Source organism: Rhinoderma darwinii, chromosome 2 (genome assembly GCF_050947455.1).
Source record: "Rhinoderma darwinii isolate aRhiDar2 chromosome 2, aRhiDar2.hap1, whole genome shotgun sequence".
NCBI classification, from domain to species: Eukaryota; Metazoa; Chordata; class Amphibia; order Anura; family Rhinodermatidae; genus Rhinoderma; species Rhinoderma darwinii.
The window spans coordinates 41,281,647-41,300,274 of record NC_134688.1 but is presented as its reverse complement, the minus strand read 5'-3'; the positions used below and the strand labels follow the sequence as shown (position 1 = coordinate 41,300,274).

The window sequence follows — 18,628 nt, the reverse complement described above, 5'->3', positions numbered from 1 at the left end:
AGTGCACCCTCCCATGATAAAATAAAAATGACTCCCCCTCCTGGCTGTCACATTCAATGATAAATTAGGTGTCCACATACTTTTGGCTATAAACTGTACATAACTACCCACACTTAGTACAGTATACAATACTTATCCATTACGTATAGACCTATTTTTAGTACCACCATCGTGTGCAGCTTTTTGCTACACCCCTTAACTACACAAGTTTAGTGTACATATACTGTACCAGAAACATGCTGAATACAACATTACTGTACCAGAACAAAGCTTGGCACATAAATACGGTGCCAGGGCCGAGCTCATTTCATATATACAGCACCAGAACAAAGTTTATTACATAATTACAGGACCAGAATTATTTTTTTTTGTGAACCAGCTTAAAAAAATACGAAACTTTTGTGTTCGGGCCTGTTCACATCACCGTTCGCTTCCGCTCCGGGGTTCCGTCTGAGGTTTCTGTCGGGTGAACCCCGCAACGGAAAGTGAAAGTGACAGCACAGCTTCCGTTTCAGTCATCATTGATCTCAATGGCGACGGAAACATCGCTAATGGTTTCCGTTCGTCACCATTCCGGCTGGTTTTCGGACGGAATCAATAGCGCAGTCGACTGCGCTAATGGTGACGGAAACGGAAGCTGTGCTGTCACTTTCACTTTCCGTTGCGGGGTTCACCCGACGGAAACCTCAGACGGAACCCCGGAGCGGAAGCGAACGGTGATGTGAACAGGCCCGAACACAAAAGTTTTTTATTTTTTTAAGCTGGTTCACAAAAAAAAATAATTCCAAATTCTACTGAACCAATTGCCTATTTAGAGACAGGCAGCAGCTCCAGGAGCGACATCATAAGGAACACACTAGGCGGATATGCTGAGTAAAACTACACAGCTTATCCTCCCCGGTAGCCGCAGGGAATTCCGACAGCAAAACCGCACCAAATAGTGGCGCAGGTTTGGTGAGGCATGTCCGCTGCGGGAATCCTGCAGGGAAAAAAAAGTTTAGACTTGCCCTGGCCGTAGTTTAGGTGACGCATCTCTCTCTTCTGAACGTAGCCCCGCCTCCTGGGATGACGCTGTAGACCATGTGACTTCTGCAGCGGTCACATTGGATGAAACGTCATGACATGAGGCCGGGCTGCACTAAGAATAGAGGATCGCGTCACCAGGACTACGGCCGGGGCAAGTCTAAACTTTTTTATAAATTTAAAAAAGTGCCTTTTTTTTTTTCTCATTTGTGATTTTTGCGGCAGAACCGCAGCATTTCCGCAACAGAGGAGCGGCGATTCCACAGAATAAATTGACATGCTGCGGCTTAAAAAGCCGCACTGCAGGTCCATTTTTTTTGCAGCGTGTGAGATTCAATTTTGTTTTTTTGTAAATAGAAGTGAATATGGCCCTTAAATATTTTTAAAACCCAATGCGTTAAGGAACTGATAAAGTAAATTTTAGTGTTTTATTTTTAATCACACTTGTACATCTACCGCCACTTATATTTGTACACTCATACTCACTCTCACTCATACACGCACTCTCTTTCTTCCTCTCTCTTTGTCTCTCATCTTATATGCAGGGGGCATTACTATAAGGTTGCAGTCACACCAGCAATAACGTCACAGTGTTTATTATCCATGTCTGTGACATCACTGTGACTATTACTCCCTGCTGTTACTTAACAGCGCAGAGATATCACACCTGCGCAGAGATATCACTGTTTATTATCTCGGAGTTGTAACATCACTGTTTATTATCTCAGAGTTTTGACATCACTGTTTATTATCTCAGAGTTTTGACATCACTGTTTATTATCTCGGAGATGTGACATCACTGTTTATTATCTCGGAGATGTGACATCACTGTTTATTATCTCGGAGATGTGACATCCCTGTTTATTATTCCTGTACAGTGATATCACTGAGTTTATTATTTCTGTATTGTGACATTGCAGTGTTTATTATATCTGTACAGTGACATCAGTGTTTATTACACCTGTACAGTGACATCACTAAGTTTATAATTTTTGTATTGTGACATCACTGAGTTTATTTTTCCTGTACTGTGACATTACTGTGTTTATTATTTCAGTATTGTGACATCACTGTGTTTGATATCTCTCTCCTGTAATACAACCCCAATAGAGAAAAGCACATACGCACAAAAAGCTGCACAACCGTTAATCCAAAATCACTTTATGATAACACTAACATACGGACAAGAACATTAAAATCATTTAAAATAGCACATAAAGTGCACAAACTATGACCCTGACTTCTGGTTATAGTCATGGTTTGTGCACTTTATGTGCTATTTTAAATGTGTTTAACCCCTTAATGACGGCAGCTTAGTTTGGGCCTTAAGGGGAGATTCACACGAACGTTGCGTTTTTGCGCGCGCAAACAACGCAGCGTTTTGCGAGCGCAAAAACCATTTGACAGCTGCGTGTGTCATGCGTGTCTGATGCGCGGCTGCGTGATTTTCGCGCAGCCGGCATCATAGAGATGAGGCTTGTCAACGCCCGTCACTGTCCAAGGTGCTGAAAGAGCTAAATCTTTCAGCACCCTCGACAGTGAATGCCGAACACAACAGCGAAAAACCTGTACAAAAAAAAGATAAAGTTCCTACTTACCGAGAACTTCCCGGCCGTTGCCTTGGTGACGCGTCCTTGGTGACGCGTCCTTGGTGACGCGCCTCTCTTGACATCGGGCCCCACCTCCCTGGATGACGCAGCAGTCCAAGTGACCGCTGCAGCCTGTGATTGGCTGCAGCCTGTGCTTGGCCTGTGATTGGCTGGAGCTGTCACTTGAACTGAAGTGTCATCCCGGGAAGTCGGACTGCAGGAAGGAGACAGGAGTAATCGGTAAGTTAGAACTTCGGGTTTTTTTTACAGGTTAATGTATTTTGGGATCGCAAGTCACTGTCCATGGTGCTGAAACAGTTTAACTCTTTCAGCACCATGGACAGTGACTATCTCCTGACTCCGTTTGGATGTTCGGAAACAGAAAAGCACGTGGTGCTTTTCGGTTTTCATTCATCCTTTTCACTGCTGTTGCGCGAATCACGCTCGTCCCACGGAAGTGCTTCCGTGTGGTGCGCGTGATTTTCACGCACCCATTGACTTCAATGGGTGCGTGATGCGCGAAATACGCAGAGTTATTGAACCTGTCGCGCATTTTGCGCAGCAGACAAACGCTGCGCAAAAAGCACGGACTGTCTGTACTGCCCCATAGACTTGTATTGGTCCATGCGTGCCGCGTGAAAACCACGCGGCCCGCACGGACCGAATACACGCTCGTGTGAATCCCCCCTAAGGCTCAGAGCCCATTTTTTAAATCTGACATATTTCACTTTATGTGGTAATAACGTCGGAATGCTTAAATTTATCCAAGCGATTCTGAGACTGTTTTATCGTGAGACATTGGGCTTTATGTTAGTGTTAAAATTTGGTCGATATATTCAGTGTTTATTTGTGAAAAATTGCAAAATTTAGAGGAAAATTTGAAAAAATATAATTTTTCTGAATTTAAATGCATCTGCTTGTAAAACAGATGGTTATACCACCCAAAATAGTTACTAGTTCACATTTCCCATAAGTCTACTTTAGATCGGCATAATTTATTGAGCATTATTTTATTTTTCTTGGACGTTACAAGGCTTAGAACATAAACAGCAATTTCTCATATTTTTAAGAAATTTCAAAAGCCTTTTTTTAAGGTACCTGTTCAGTTCTGAAGTGGCTTTGAGGGCCTATGTATTAGAAACCCCCATAAAACACCCCATTTTAAAAACTAGACTCCTCAAAGTATTCAAAACAGCATTTAGAAAGTTTTTTAACCCTTTAGGCATTTCACAGGAATTAAAACAAATTGGAGGTAAAATTTGCAAATTTCATTTTTCTTGCTGAATTAAAAAAAAAATCTGTAACACAGAAGGTTTTACCAGAGAAATACTACTAAATATGTATTGTCCAGATTCTGCAGTTTTTAGAAATGTCCCACATGTGGCTCCAGTGTTCTCGTGGACGAAAACACAAGCCACAGAAGCAAAGAAGCACCTAGTGCATTTTGGGGCTTCTTTTTTTATTAGAATATATTTTAGGCAGCATGCCAGGTTTGAAGAGGTGTTGAGGTGCCAAAACAGTAGGAATCCCCCAAAACCCAATTTTGGAAACTGCACCACTCAAGGAATTCATTCATGGTTATTGTTACCATTTTGACCCCATAGTTTTTTCACAGCGCATATTTGAATTTGGCTGTGAAATTAAAAAAATGAAATTTTTTTCCAATAAGATGTCATTTTTGATAAAAATTTCTTAGGGTATGTTCACACACACTAATTACGGACGTAAATCGGGCGTATTAACCCCCGAATTACGTCCGAAATTACGGCTTGAATGCGTTGACAAACATCTGCCCATTGAAAGCAATGGGCTGACGTTTGTCTGTTCACACGAGGCGTATATTTACGCGCCGCTGTCAAAAGATTGCGCGTAAATAGACGCCCGCGTCAAAGAAGTGACCTGTCACTTCTTGGGGCGTAATTGGAGCCATTATTCATTGACTCCAATGAAAAGCAGCGCCAATTACGTCCGTAATGGACGCGGCGTTCAAGCGCCTGCACATGCCGTTACGGCTGAAATGACGGGGCTGTTTTCTCCTGAAAACAGCCCCGTAATTTCGGCCGTTACGGACGCTGCCGTGTGAACATACCCTTATTTTCACAGGGAACAAAATGCCCCATTTTGTTGGCCAATTTGTCCTAAGTGCGGCAGTACCCCATTTGTGATGATAAACTGCTGTTTGGGCCCATGTGAGGGCTCAGAAGGAAAGGAGCGCTATGTGTTCTTAGGAGTCCAGATTTTGCTGGATTGGTTTTCGGGTGCCATGTCGCATTTGCAGAGCCCCAGAGGTATCAAAGCAATGGAAACCCACAAGAAGTGACCCCATTTTGGAAATTACACCCCTCAAGGAATTCATTTATGGGTGTTGTGACGATTTAGAACCCACAGTTTTTTCACAGAATTTATTTGAATTGGGCTGTGAATTAAAAAAAAAATAATGTTTTCCAATAATATGTAGTTTTGGCTCAAAATTTCTTATTTTCACAAGGAATAAAATACCCCATTTTGTTGCCTAATTTGTCCTGAGTGCGGCAATTCCCCATTTGTTTTCATGAACTGCCGTTTGGGCCCATGGGAGGGCTCAGAAGGAAAGGACCACCATTTGGCCTACTGGGGATTTTCTGGTGCTAAGTCATATATGCAGAAGCCCCTGAGGTACCAGTACAGTTGAAACCCCCGAGAGGTGACCCCGTTTTAAAAACTACACCCCATAAAGCATTCATCTAGAGGTGTAGTGAGCATTTTGACCCCTCAGTTACTGTGTAATAGATAATGCGCAGCAGATGGTGCAGAGTGAGATTTGCAATTTTCTATATACAGTGAAGGAAATAAGTATTTGATCCCTTGCTGATTTTGTAACTTTGCCCACTGTCAAAGACATGAACAGTCTAGAATTTTTAGTCTAGGTTAATTTTACCAGTGAGAGATAGATTATATTAAAAAAAAGAAAGAAAATCACATAGTCAAAATTATATATATTAATTTGCATTGTGCACAGAGAAATAAGTATTTGATCCCCTACCAACCATTAAGAGTTCAGCCTCCTCCAGACCAGTTAGACGCTCCAAATCAACTTGGTGCCTGCATTAAAGACAGCTGTCTTAAATGGTCACCTGTATAAAAGACTCCTGTCCACAGACTCAATTAATCAGTCTGACTCTAACCTCTACAACATGGGCAAGACCAAAGAGCTTTCTAAAGATGTCAGGGACAAGATCATAGACCTGTACAAGGCTGGAATGGGCTACAAAACCATAAGTAAGACGCTGGGTGAGAAGGAGACAACTGTTGGTGCAATTATAAGAAAATGGAAGACATACAAAATGACTGTCAATCGACATCGATCTGGGGCTCCATGCAAAATCTCACCTCGTGGGGTATCCTTGATCCTGAGGAAGGTGAGAGTTCAGCCGAAAACTACACGGGGGGAACTTGTTAATGATCTCAAGGCAGCTGGGACCACAGTCACAAAGAAAACCATTGGTAACACATTACGCCGTAATGGATTAAAATCCTGCAGCGCCCGCAAGGTCCCCCTGCTCAAGAAGGCACATGTACAGGCCCGTCTGAAGTTTGCAAATGAACATCTGGATGATTCTGAGAGTGATTGGAAGAAGGTGTTGTGGTTAGAAGAGACTAAAATTGAGCTCTTTGGCATTAACTCAACTCGCCGTGACTGGAGGAAGAGAAATGCTGCCTATGACCCAAAGAACATCATCCCCACTGTCAAGCATGGAGGTGGAAACATTATGTTTTGGGGGTGTTTCTCTGCTAAGGGCACAGGACTACTTCACCGCATCAATGGTAGAATGGATGGAGCCATGTACCGTCAAATCCTGAGTGACAACCTCCTTCCCTCCACCAGGAAATAAAATGGCTCTTGGCTGGGTCTTCCAGCACGACAATGACCCGAAACATACAGCCAAGGCAACAAAGAAGTGGCTCAAAAAGAAGCACATTAAGGTCATGGAGTGGCCTAGCCAGTCTCCAGACCTTAATCCCATCGAAAACTTATGGAGGGAGCTGAAGATCCGAGTTGCCAAGCGACAGCCTCGAAATCTTAATGATTTACAGATGATCTGCAAAGAGGAGTGGGCCAAAATTCCATCTAACATGTGTGCAAACCTCATCATCAACTACAAAAAACATCTGACTGCTGTGCTTGCCAACAAGGGTTTTGCCACCAAGTATTAAGTCTTGTTTACCAAAGGGATCAAATACTTATTTCTCTGTGCACAATGCAAATAAATATATATAATTTTGACTATGTGATTTTCTTTTTTTTTTAATATATAATCTATCTCTCACTGGTAAAATTAACCTAGCCTAAAAATTCTAGACTGTTCATGTCTTTGACAGTGGGCAAACTTACAAAATCAGCAAGGGATCAAATACTTATTTCCTTCACTGTATATATATATGCCATGTCAGTGTCCGATATATTGTGCCCAGTATGCGCCACTGGAGATATACACCCCATAAACTGTAACGTGGGTTCTCACGGGTACTGCAATACCCTACATGTGGCTGTTATTAGCTGCCTGGGCACACGCAGGGCTAAGAAGGAAAGGACCACCATTTGGCCTACTAGAGCTTGTCTGGTGCTAAGTCATGTATGCAGAAGCCCCTGAGGTACCAGTACAGTTGAAACCCCCGAGAAGTGACCCCATTTTAAAATCTACACCCCTTAAGGCATTCATCTATAGGTGTAGTGAGCATTTTGACCCCACAGGTATTGTGTAATAGATAATGCGCAGCAGATGGTGCAGAGTGAGATTTGCAATTTTCTATACATATATGCCAATTCAGTGTCCGATATAGTGTGCCCAGCATGTGCCACCAGAGATATACAACCCATTAATTGTAATGTGGGTTCTCCCGGGTACGGCAATACCCTACATGTGGCTGTTATAAGCTGCCTGGGCACACAGCAGGGCCCAGAGCGGAAAGATGAGGGGGGATAAGCTGTGCAGAGTGCATCAGGGTAAGTAAAACTGGGGTAAATTAAAAATAAAGGGATGGATGAAAAATTTGAAAACACTTTCATACAGATCCCTTGTTTTTCGGGACATGTGTCACATTGATATATTGTGTCCTTCCTTATCCCCCTCTTATAGCAGACTTTGCACCTCTTTTGACTTTTTCCCTTCTTGCCAGCTTGGGGCACTTCTCTTGGAAAGTGTTGCCGCCCTGGTATGATGCGTGTGGCCCCGCTTCCAGAAGTACTGGGTGCCCCCCCTTCTTGGTCCCTAAAGATTAGGTTCTTGATAACCACCTCTTGAAATTCCAGGAAAGTTCCCCTCTGGCCTGTACATCGACGTAGCACGTACGCATTGTACAATGCCATCTGTATGATGTGCACGGCCAGCTTCTTATACCACACCGCATGGCGCTGTAGGGCTTCAGGACTTGATCTAACAAGTCCACCACTCCCATGTACCTATTGTAGTCCAGGATGCAGTCTGGTTTGGGGGTCTCTGTACTGGTACCTCGTACAGGTACATGGGTACTGGTGTGGCTTCTCTCTTGTCTTGTACGTGACACACAATATGTTGCTGCTTGATTGTGCCCTGCGCTCACCCCTTCTGAGTGTTTTCCCAAGCAGAGTCTTAGGGAGGCCTCTCAGATTTCTTCTAGCAGTGCCGAATGCCGCAAGACTTCTGGAAGCGAGGCAGTTGAAGAGCGGGAAGCTGGTATAAAAATTATCCAGATAGAGGTGGTAACCCTGGTCCAGCAGTGGGTGCACCAAATCCCACACAATTTTTGCATTAACTCCCAGTAAGTGGGGGGGGGGGGGGCATTCTGGGGGCTGAATACTGGTGTCCTTCCCTTCATATATCCTAAATTTGTAGGTATACCCTGACGCACTCTCACACAGCTTATACATCTTCACACCATACCTTGCCCTCTTACTCGGCAGGTACTGGCGGAATTGAAGTTTCCCTTTAACCCCTTCCCGACATTTGACGTACATGTACGTCATGGAAAGCATTGACTTCCCGCAAAATGCTGTACATGTACGTCAAATGTTTGGCACCGGCTCAGAAACTGAGTCGGTGCCATCATCACCGGATCTCAGCTGTATCTTACAGCTGACATCCGACTGTAACGGCGGGGACAGAAATTAGCTTCGATCCCCGCCATTAACCCCTTAAGTGCAGCGCTCAAACGCGATCGCTGCACTTAAGGTGTTTGCAGCTCATCGGAGCCCCAGCAATGAAATTGCCGGGGTTCCGGTGGCTGCAATGGCAACCGGAGGCCTAATACTGGCCTCCCGGTCTGCCTAGCACCGAAGCCGGTCAAGATCCGCCCGGCGGCGGAGCTTGATCGGCTTCCGTAGCTGCCGGCAAGATGGCGCCGGGTCAGGAGCTTATCCGGCGTCATCAGCGGTGGATGTCAGCTGTACTGTACAGCTGACATCCACCTGTAACGGCAGGAACCGGAGCTAGCTCCGATCCCTGCCATTAACCCCTTCGATGCAGCAATCGAAAGCGATTGCTGCATCGTAGCGGTTACTAGCAGATCGCCAGCCCTGACAGGCAATCGGGACTGGTGACTGCTGTTATGGCAACAGGAGACACAATGGTCTCCTGCTCAGCCATTACGGAAGCCTATTAGGCCCCGCCGGGAGGCGAAGCCTAATCGGCTTGCTGTCAGTGAATGACTGACAGATCTAATACATTGCACTACGTAGGTAGTGCAATGTATTAGAAAAAAAAAAATCTGACCGTTGGACCTTCAAGTCCCCTAGTGGGACTTGAAGAAAAGTGTAAAAAAAAGTATAAAAAAGTGTAAAAAAAAGTGCAAAAAATAAAAGTTTGAAAACAATAAAAGTTTCAAGTAATCAAATAAAACACAATCCCCCTTTTACTCTTATCAAGTCCTTTATTATTGAAAAATAATAATAAACCATATGTATTTGGTATCGCCACGACCGTAACGACCTGAGGTATCAAAATATTGTATTATTTATTGCACGCGGTGAACAGCGTAAAAAAAACGTAAAAAACGTTACCAGAGTTTCTGTTTTTTAGTCACTTTGCCCTACAAATATTAGAATAAAAAGTGATCAAAAAGTCGCACGTATCCAAAAATGGTACCTATAAAAACTATAGCTCGTCCCGCAAAAAACAAGCCCTCATACACCTCCGTCGACAAAAAAATAAAAAACGTTATGGTTCTCACAACTTTGCGACAGAAAAAAAATACATTCTTTTTACAAAAGTAATTTTATTGTGAAAAAAGTTGTAAAACATAAAAAAATGCTATAAATTAGGTATCGCCGGAATCGTACTGACCCACAGAATAAAGTTAACATGTAGTTTATAACGCATGGTGAACGCTGTATAAAAAAAACGAAAAAAGCTGTGCCAGAATTGCATTTTTTTGTTTACCTGGCATCCCAAAAAATAGGATAAAAGGTGATCAAAAAGTCACATGTACCCCAAAATGGTACCAATAATATCTACAGCTCGTCCCGCAACAAACCAGCCCTCATACCGCTACGTCTATGAAAAATAAAATTAGTTATGGTTCCAATAAGTCAGGAAATAAAAAAATATGCAGTTGTGCCCGAGGGGAACATTTCTTCTGTTTGAAGAGGCGATTTATCAAGGACCTAAAATTAGGGAAGCAGGAAAGGGAGGGCCCAAACATATCCGCTGGAAGCGACGGTGCCCGTATTATACCAGGACAACACTTCCCAGCAAAATTCCTCAAACTACAAAGGTGCAGAGTGTGGACCAAAAGGGGGATAAGAAATTACACCATTTATCAGTGCGACACTGGCCTGTGCGGAAAGGATTGCTTCACAGCGTAACACACATCTATGGATTATTAATTTTTTTTCATACCACCTGACTATGCCCCTTATATACTCCGCCCCGCTTACATGTACCCCCACATTATAAAACACCAGCAATACTCAAACAAATTTAGTACCAAGCAAAATCCGCTCTCCAAAAGCCAAATGGTGCTCCCTCGGCTCTGAACCCTACAGCGTGCCCAAACAGCAGTTTCCTTCAACATATATGGCATCGTCATACCCGGGAGAACCCTTTTAACAATTTTTGGGGTGTGTGTCTCCAGTGTCATAAGCTTGGCATGACATATTTGCCACTGAATGGCATATCTAGGGAAAAATATAAATTTTTAATTTGCACCATCCGCAGTGCATTCATTTATGGAAAAGACCTGTTGGGTGAAAATCCTCACTACACCTCTTAATAAATGCCTTGAGGGGTGCAGTTTCCATAATGGGGTCACTTCTCAGGGGTTTCTTTTTATTATTTCACATCTGAGCCTCTGCAGTTGTGAACCAATACTTTGTAAATCGCCAAATTAGGCCTCCACTCCGCATGGTACTCTTCACTCCTGAGCCCTGTCATATGTCCAGGCAAAAGATTAGGGCCACATGTAGGGTGTTTCTAAAACCGGGAAACACTGCATAATAATTAGAGGGCTGTCTTGTTATGGTGGCACAAGCCGGGCACCACATATTGGCATATCTATGGAAGAAAATCCCATTTTCACTCTGCAACATCGAGTGAACACTAATTTCTACAAAACACCTGCAGGGTTAAAATGCTTACTACACCCCTTGGTAAATGCATTGAGGGGTGTCGTTTCCAAAATGGGGTCACTTCTGGGGGGTTTCCACTGTTTTGGGCCCACAGGCGCCCAGAAACCAATCCAGCAACATCTGCACTCCAAATGGCGGTCCTTTCCTTCTGAGCCCTGCCGTTTGCCCAAACAGCAGTTTATGACCACATATGGGGTATTGCCGTACTTGGGAGAAATTGCTTTACAAATTTTGGGTTCTTTTTTTCCTTTATTTGTTGAGAAAATGAAAAAATTTGCGCTAAAGCTACGTCTTATTGAAGAAAAAGGACTGTTTTTATTTTCACTGCCTAATTCTAATAAATTCTATGAAACGTCTGTGGGGTCAAAATGCTTACTACACCCCTAGATGAATTCCTCAAGAGGTGTAGTTTCCTAAATGGAGTCCCTTTTTGGGCGTTTTCATTGTTTTGTCCCCTCAGGGGCTTTGCAAATGTGACATGGCCTCCGCAAACCATTCCTGCTAAATGTGATCTCAAAAAGCCAAATAGTGCTGTTTCCCTTCTAAGCCCTGCCGTGTGTCCAAACAGCCGTTTATTACCACATGTGGGGTATTGTTTTACTCGGGAGAAATTGCTTTACAAATTTTGTGGTGCTTTTTCTCCTTCAGTCCTTCTGGAAATGAGAAAAAATTAGCTAAACCTAGATTTTTTTTGAAAAAATGTAGATTATTATTTTCAGGGCCTACTTCCAATATTTTCTGCAAAAAAACTGTGGGGTCAAATCGCTCACTATACCCCTAGATAATTTCCTCAATGGGTGTAGTCTCCAAAATGGGGTCACTTGTGGGGGGTTTCCACTGTTTTGTCCCCTCAGAGGCTTCGTAAATGTGACATGGCCTCCGCAAACCATTCCTGCTAAATGTGGACTCCAAAAGCCAAATGGCGCTCTTTCCCTTCTAAGCCCTGCCGTGTGTCCAAACAACCGTTTATTACCACATGTGGGGTATTGTTTTACTCGGGAGAAATTGCTTTACAAATTTTACGGTGCTTTTTCTCCTTCAGTCCTTGTGGAAATGAGAATAAATTAGCTAAACCTACATTTTCTTTGAAAAAATTTAGATTATCATTTTCACAGCCTACTTCCAATAATTTATGCAAAAAACCTGTGGTGTCAAAACGCTCACTATACCCCTAGATAATTTCCTCAATGGGTGTAGTTTCCGAAATGGGGTCACTTGTGGGGGGTTTCCACTGTTTTGTCCCCTCAGGGGCTTTGTAAATGTGACATCGCCTCTCAAACCATTCCTGCTAAATTTGAGCTCCAAAAGCCAAACGGCGCTCTTTCCCTTCTAAGCCCTGCCGTGTGTCCAAATATCCATTTATTACCACATGTGGGGTAGTGTTTTACTCGGGAGAAATTGCTTTACAAATTTTGCGATGCTTTTTCTCCTTTAGTCCTTGTGGAAATGAGAAAAAAAATCGCTAAACCTACATTTTCTTTGAAGAAATGTTGATTTTAATTTTCACGGCCTACTTCCAATAATTTCTGTAAAAAACCTGTGCGGTCAAAATGCTCACTACACCCCTAGATAATTTCCTTGAGGTGTCTAGTTTCCCAGATGGGGTCACTTTTGGGGGATTTTCACTGTTTTGGCACCGCAAGAGCCCTTCAAACCTGACATGGTGCCTAAAATATATTCTAACAAAAATAAGGCCCCAAAATCCACTAGGTGCTCCTTTGCTTCTGAGGCCGGTGCTTCAGTCCAGTAGCACGCTACGGCCACATGTGGGATATTTCCTAAAACTGCAGAAACTGGGCAACAAATATTGAGTTGCATTTCTCTGGTAAAACCTTCTGTGTTATAAAAAAAATTGTATTAAAAATTTATTTCTGCAAAAAAATATGAAATTTGTAAATTTCACCTCTACTTTGCTTTAATTACTGTGAAATGTGTAAAGGGTTAAGACATTTTCTAAATGCTGTTTTGAATACTTTGAGGGGTGAAGTTTTTAAAATGGGGTGACTTTTTGGGGGTTTCTAATATATAAGGCCCTCAAAACCACTTCACAACTGAACTGGCCCCTGTAAAAATAGCCTTTTGAAATTTTCTTGAAAATGTGAGAAATTGCTGCTAAAGTTCTAAGCCTTGTGAGGTCATAGAAAAATAAAAGGATGTTCAAAAAACGATGCCAATCTAAAGTAGACACATGGGGGATGTTAATTAGCAACAATTTTGTGTGGTATTACTGCCTGTCTTACAAGCAGATACATTTAAATTGCGAAAAATGCTAATTTTTGCAATTTTTCACTATATTTTCGTGTTTTTCACAATTAAATACTGAATGTATCGACCAAATTTTACCACAATCTTAAAGTCCAATGTGTCACGAGAAAACAATCTCAGAATCGCCCGGATAGGTGAAAGCATTTCAACGTTATTACCACATAAAGTGAAACATGTCAGATTTGAAAAATGAGGCTCTGTCAGGAAGGTCAAAAGTGGCTAAAGAGGGAAGGGGTTAAAATGTACCAAGGACTCATCAATAGAAATACACTTCTCGGGGGTATATGCTTGGGAAAACCGGGCACTGAAACGGTCTAATAGGGGTCTCCGTTTATACAAACGGTCAAAACTGGGGTCATCTCGGGGTGGGCACTGCTCATTATCAGTATAATGTAAGAAGCGAAGTATTGCCTCATTTATTTATTTTTAGGTTACAGTTCAGTTCTGAAGTTGCTTTGAGGAGTCTATATATTAGAAACCCCTATCAAACACCCCATTTTAGAAACTAGACCCCTCAAAGTATTCATAACAGTATTTAGAAAGTTTATTAACCCTTTAGGTGTTTCACAGGAATTTAGAACAAAGTAGAGGTGAAATTTAATTAATTTAATTTAATTTATTAGGCACCATGTCCGGTTTGAAGAGGTCTTGTGGTGCCAAAACAGTGGAAATCCACCAAAAGTGACCCTATTTTGAAAACTAGGCTTCATATCGTGCCAATTCCACCACCTTGTCATCCTCCTGGTGTTGTTCGTTATTTCGTTGTATCATTCGTGGTTTGATTTTTCCAATAAAGTGGGAACAGAGTTTCCCCCACCTTTATCATACATCGCTGGATCATTCCTTCTTTTTGCTACAGTTTCCTGCCGTGGGCCGTCGCGGCTGATCCGGGCGATATCAGACACAGGAGTGTGAAGCTGGTGAGCTTGAGGTTTCCTCCCATTCCCCTTTTTCCTTGCTATTATCACTGCTTGAAAACTAGACCCCTTGAGGAATTCATTGTAGTTTTCTTGGGGTGCATGTGACTTTTTGATCAGTTTTTATTCTATTTTTAAGTGGCGTGGTGACTAAAAAACAGCAATTTTACTATTGTTTTTTATTCTATTTTTTTTTTACAGCGTTCACCGTGCGCTATAAATGAAATATTCACTTTATTCAGCGGGGCGATATGATTACGGCGATACCAGATGTTTATAGTTTTTTTTTATGTCTTATGGCGTTTGCACAATAAAATACATTTTGTAAAAAATCATTCACTTTTTGTGTTACCTTATTCTAAGAGCCAGAACTGTTTTATTATTCCATCAGGAAAACCGTGTCATGACTTGTTTTTTTGCGTAACGAACTATAGTTTTGATCAGCACCATTTTTAGGTACATGCGACTTTTCTGATCTCTTTTTATTAAATTTTTTGGGAGGTGAAGTGACCAAACAATTGTGATTCTGGTGCAGTTTATTATTATTATTTTCTTTTACGGCGTTCACCGTGCGGGATAAATAACAACATAATTTTGTAGTTCAGGCCGTTACGGACGCGGCGATACCAATTATGTATAGTTTATTTGTTTATTTATAGATTTGTATTAATGATAAAGGACTGATGAGGGAAAAAGGGGGATTTTTACTTTTATCACTTTTAAAAGTTTTATTTTCTTATTTTTACACAACTTTTTTATACTTTTTTACTTTGTCCCACTAGGGGACTTGAGGGCAGGAGGCCCTGTTCGCTATTCTAATACACTGCACTACATGCGTAGTGCAGTGTATTAGAGCTGTCAGCTACTCACTGACAGCAAGCATAGTGCGTCCTGACTTTGTCAGGACTCACTAGGCTTCCGTCGATGGCGTAGCCAGAGTCCATTGTTAGTACTCTGGTTGCCATAGTAGCCATTGCCGGCCGCTATCGTGTAGCGGGCCGTCGATTGTGGCTTAACCCCCTAAGAAGCCGCGATCGGTATTGAACGCGTCTTCTAAGGGGTTAATCGGCGGGGACCGCCGCGATCGGTCCCTGCACACTGAGCTGTGATAGCCTGGTGTCGGAAACAGCAGGTATCACAGCTCAAACACGCGCTGGGGAAAGATGGCACCGTGTTAACTCAGGCCAGTAATATTACTGAGCTGAGTGCGAACGATGTGCTCAGCGCGACAAAATGGTACTGAGCTGAGCGGGAAGGGGTTAATGTTCTTTTCCCTATGTTAGTGTAAGGCTGGATTCACACGAGCATGTTACGTCCATAATGGACGGAACGTATTTCGGCCGCAAGTCCCGGACCGAACACACTGCAGGGAGCCGGGCTCCTAGCATCATAGTTATGTACGACGCTAGGAGTCGTTGCCGGACAACTGTCCCGTACTGTAATCATGTTTTCAGTACAGGACAGTTGTCCTGCAGTGAGGCAGGGACTCCTAGTGTCGTACATAACTATGATGCTAGGAACCCGGCTCCCTGCCCTGTGTTCGGTCCGGGACTTGCGGCCGAAATACGTTCCGTCCATTATGGACGTAATGTGCTCGTGTAAATCCAGCCTTACACTAACATAGGGAAAAGATTATTAACCCCTTCCCGCTCAGCTTAGTACTATTTCATTGCGCTGAGTACATCGTTCGCGCTCAGCTCAGTAATAGTACTGGCCTGAGTTAACACGGCGCCATCTTGCCCCAGCACGTGTTTGAGCTGTGATACCTGCTGTTTCCGACACCAGGCTATCACAGCTCAGTGTGTAGGGACCGATCACGGCGGTCCCCGCCGATTAACCCCTTGGAAGCCGCGTTCAATACCGATCGTAATGTGCTCGTGTGAATCCAGCCTTATAGTAAAGTGATTTTGGATTGACGGAGGTGAAGCTTATTATCCCTGAACTCTGACTTATCTGTGTTTATTACCTCTGTGTTGTGACATCACTGTGTTCATTATCCCTGTACTGTGACTTATCAGTGTTAATTATCTCTGTGGCGGTATATATAATTAGGGCTTATTCACACAAACGTATAATACGTCCTTGCTACGCACGTGTTTTTCACGCGCGTCGCACGGACCTATGTTACTGAATGGGGCCGTTCAGACTGTCAGTGAATTTCACGCAGCGTATGTGCGCTGCGTGAAACTCACGACATGTCCTATATTTGGCCGTGTTTCGCGCTGCACGCACCCATTGAAGTCAATGGGTGCGTGCAAATCGCGCTCGGCACACGGAATCACTTCCAGGTGCTGCGCTTGATTCGCGCAACAGCAGTAAAAACAATGAATGAAAACAGAAAAGCACTATGTGCTTTTCTGTTTGTAAACATAAAACCAGAGTGTCATCATGATGCCGGCTGCGTGAAAATCACGCAGCCGCGCACCATATGCTGATGACACACGGACCTTTTGCGCACGCAAAACGCACACGCTTGTGTGAATCTGGCCTTATGTGCAGTGACATCCCTGTGTGCTTTCAGGGGTGTATGTATATGAAATGCAGATTTTGTAGTTGCACCTTCGATGTGGTTCCAGAGGCGGCTCAACCACTCCTCTGCCAAATCAAAGCATACCATTACTATAAAGTGTATTTTCTGTTGAGGGGCCCTGGTACAGATTTAACATTGGGGGGCGGGAACGCACACGTCTGTTTGTATAGAACAATAATATACATTCACTCCACTTATACTTCATTTGGCGGCTTACTGAGGTAAGCCTCTAAAATGAGTGGTTTGTGGAAACCCAGTTTTATTAATTTCACGTAATGGATAATGCATGGTGGCCATATTATTTCTTGTATATTATATATATTTATTATATATATATTATTTATTTATTTCTGTTACTTATATAGTGCCAACATATTCCACGGCGCTGTACAGAAGTTGACTTCATTCACTGTCTCCAGTGGGACTCACAATCTAAATACCCTATCTTTGTATTTTTTTAAATATATTTCCTACTGTATAGCTGCAGTTATTGCCATGTCAGAACTTTTTAGCTTTTAACCAATTCTGAATATGGACACTGTGATGAATATTAAGTATTTCATACTCTGCTTACATTTGTAGGACAACCTGAGTTGACAGTCGACATTGACAGCCGTGGTCATCCCAAGGGTTAAGTTACCATAATCCACAGGCCAAACCTCAAGCCTTCTTAAGAATGGAGCGTTCAACTCAGGAGCTTTTCCTCAACTTTATGATTGTCCTGATCACAGTCCTCCTCATGTGGGTTCTAGTGAAATCTTACCAAAGCTAATAGACATCACAAAGGTCATGGAACGAATCAAGTAAAATTGTCTACATGGAAATATGTGAGACTTACTTTCCACCTCTACATCCTCATGGTATGCTGTGCTCTGTCACCATGCACCTCCATCCACCACCACCACCAGCAAATTAGGTCAATGTCAACCTGAGCATTCACTTCGCTATGATTCATTACTTGGCTGCGATGATCTGCACACATATTAAACACAGGAGATATGTTTAGTCTGCCGGAGGAAGCAACGAGAAAAATGTAAAACTTCTGCCTTTAGAAATAAAAATCGGGAATATTTGGATTAAAAAGAAATTGAACATTTGAATTCCATGTGTTTTCCATTATAATAAAATCTTCCCACCAAATATTATTACATTATGTCTGCTCTTCTGCATTTTATTTTAATACAAGTAACTTGTTAACAACAGATTCCAGCTGTTCTTTATAGTTTTCTCAAAGTAATGTGTTGGCTGTAAAAGCCAGCTATGACTGAAATTAAAACATCCAAGGAGACAGGAAAAAAACAAACCAAACATCATTGTATGTGTTAATTAAAGGGGTTGTCCAGTATTAGAAAAATATGTCTGCTTTCTTTCTAAAACAGTGCCACAAATGCAGCTCAGCCCTATTTGCTTCAATGGAACAGAGCTGCACTTCCTGACACAACCCATGGAGAGGTGTGATACTGTTTCTAGAAGGAAGCAGTCATGTTTTTGTAATCCAGAACAACCCCTTTAAGTGTGTTATCCGCTCTAGGCAACCCTTCTCCAGATGCCCTATTAGCCAGGTAGAAGAGCCTTGTCAAGAATGTTGGCATCTTGTTTTCAATTTAGTCCATAGGGTACTGCAGAGAAAATATGAACTGCCCCAGGACTTTGGTACAAGAAGGTTCTCCTCAGGCCTATTCCCTTAATAATGTTGGTTAGAAGGCTCTAAGCAGGAACTCTC

At 42.6% G+C, this 18,628-nt stretch overlaps 1 protein-coding gene and 1 long non-coding RNA gene across 2 annotated transcripts in view; one reads left to right on the top strand and one right to left on the bottom strand.

The window, feature by feature from the left end:
• The window catches only part of LOC142740488 (sarcolipin), a 28,965-nt gene extending 10,930 nt beyond the window's left edge, over window positions 1-18,035 (top strand). Inside the window, exon 2 of the mRNA XM_075849982.1 lies at window positions 17,488-18,035. Within this exon, the coding sequence (XP_075706097.1) occupies window positions 17,582-17,677 (96 nt within the window). The 5' untranslated portion in view covers window positions 17,488-17,581 and the 3' untranslated portion in view covers window positions 17,678-18,035. The remainder of the gene's footprint in view (window positions 1-17,487) is intronic.
• LOC142740489 (uncharacterized) overlaps window positions 1-18,628 on the bottom strand; it is a 67,063-nt gene that overhangs the window by 3,767 nt on the left and 44,668 nt on the right. The window contains exon 3 of the long non-coding RNA XR_012880723.1: window positions 17,744-17,877. This is a non-coding gene — a long non-coding RNA (uncharacterized LOC142740489). The remainder of the gene's footprint in view (window positions 1-17,743; window positions 17,878-18,628) is intronic.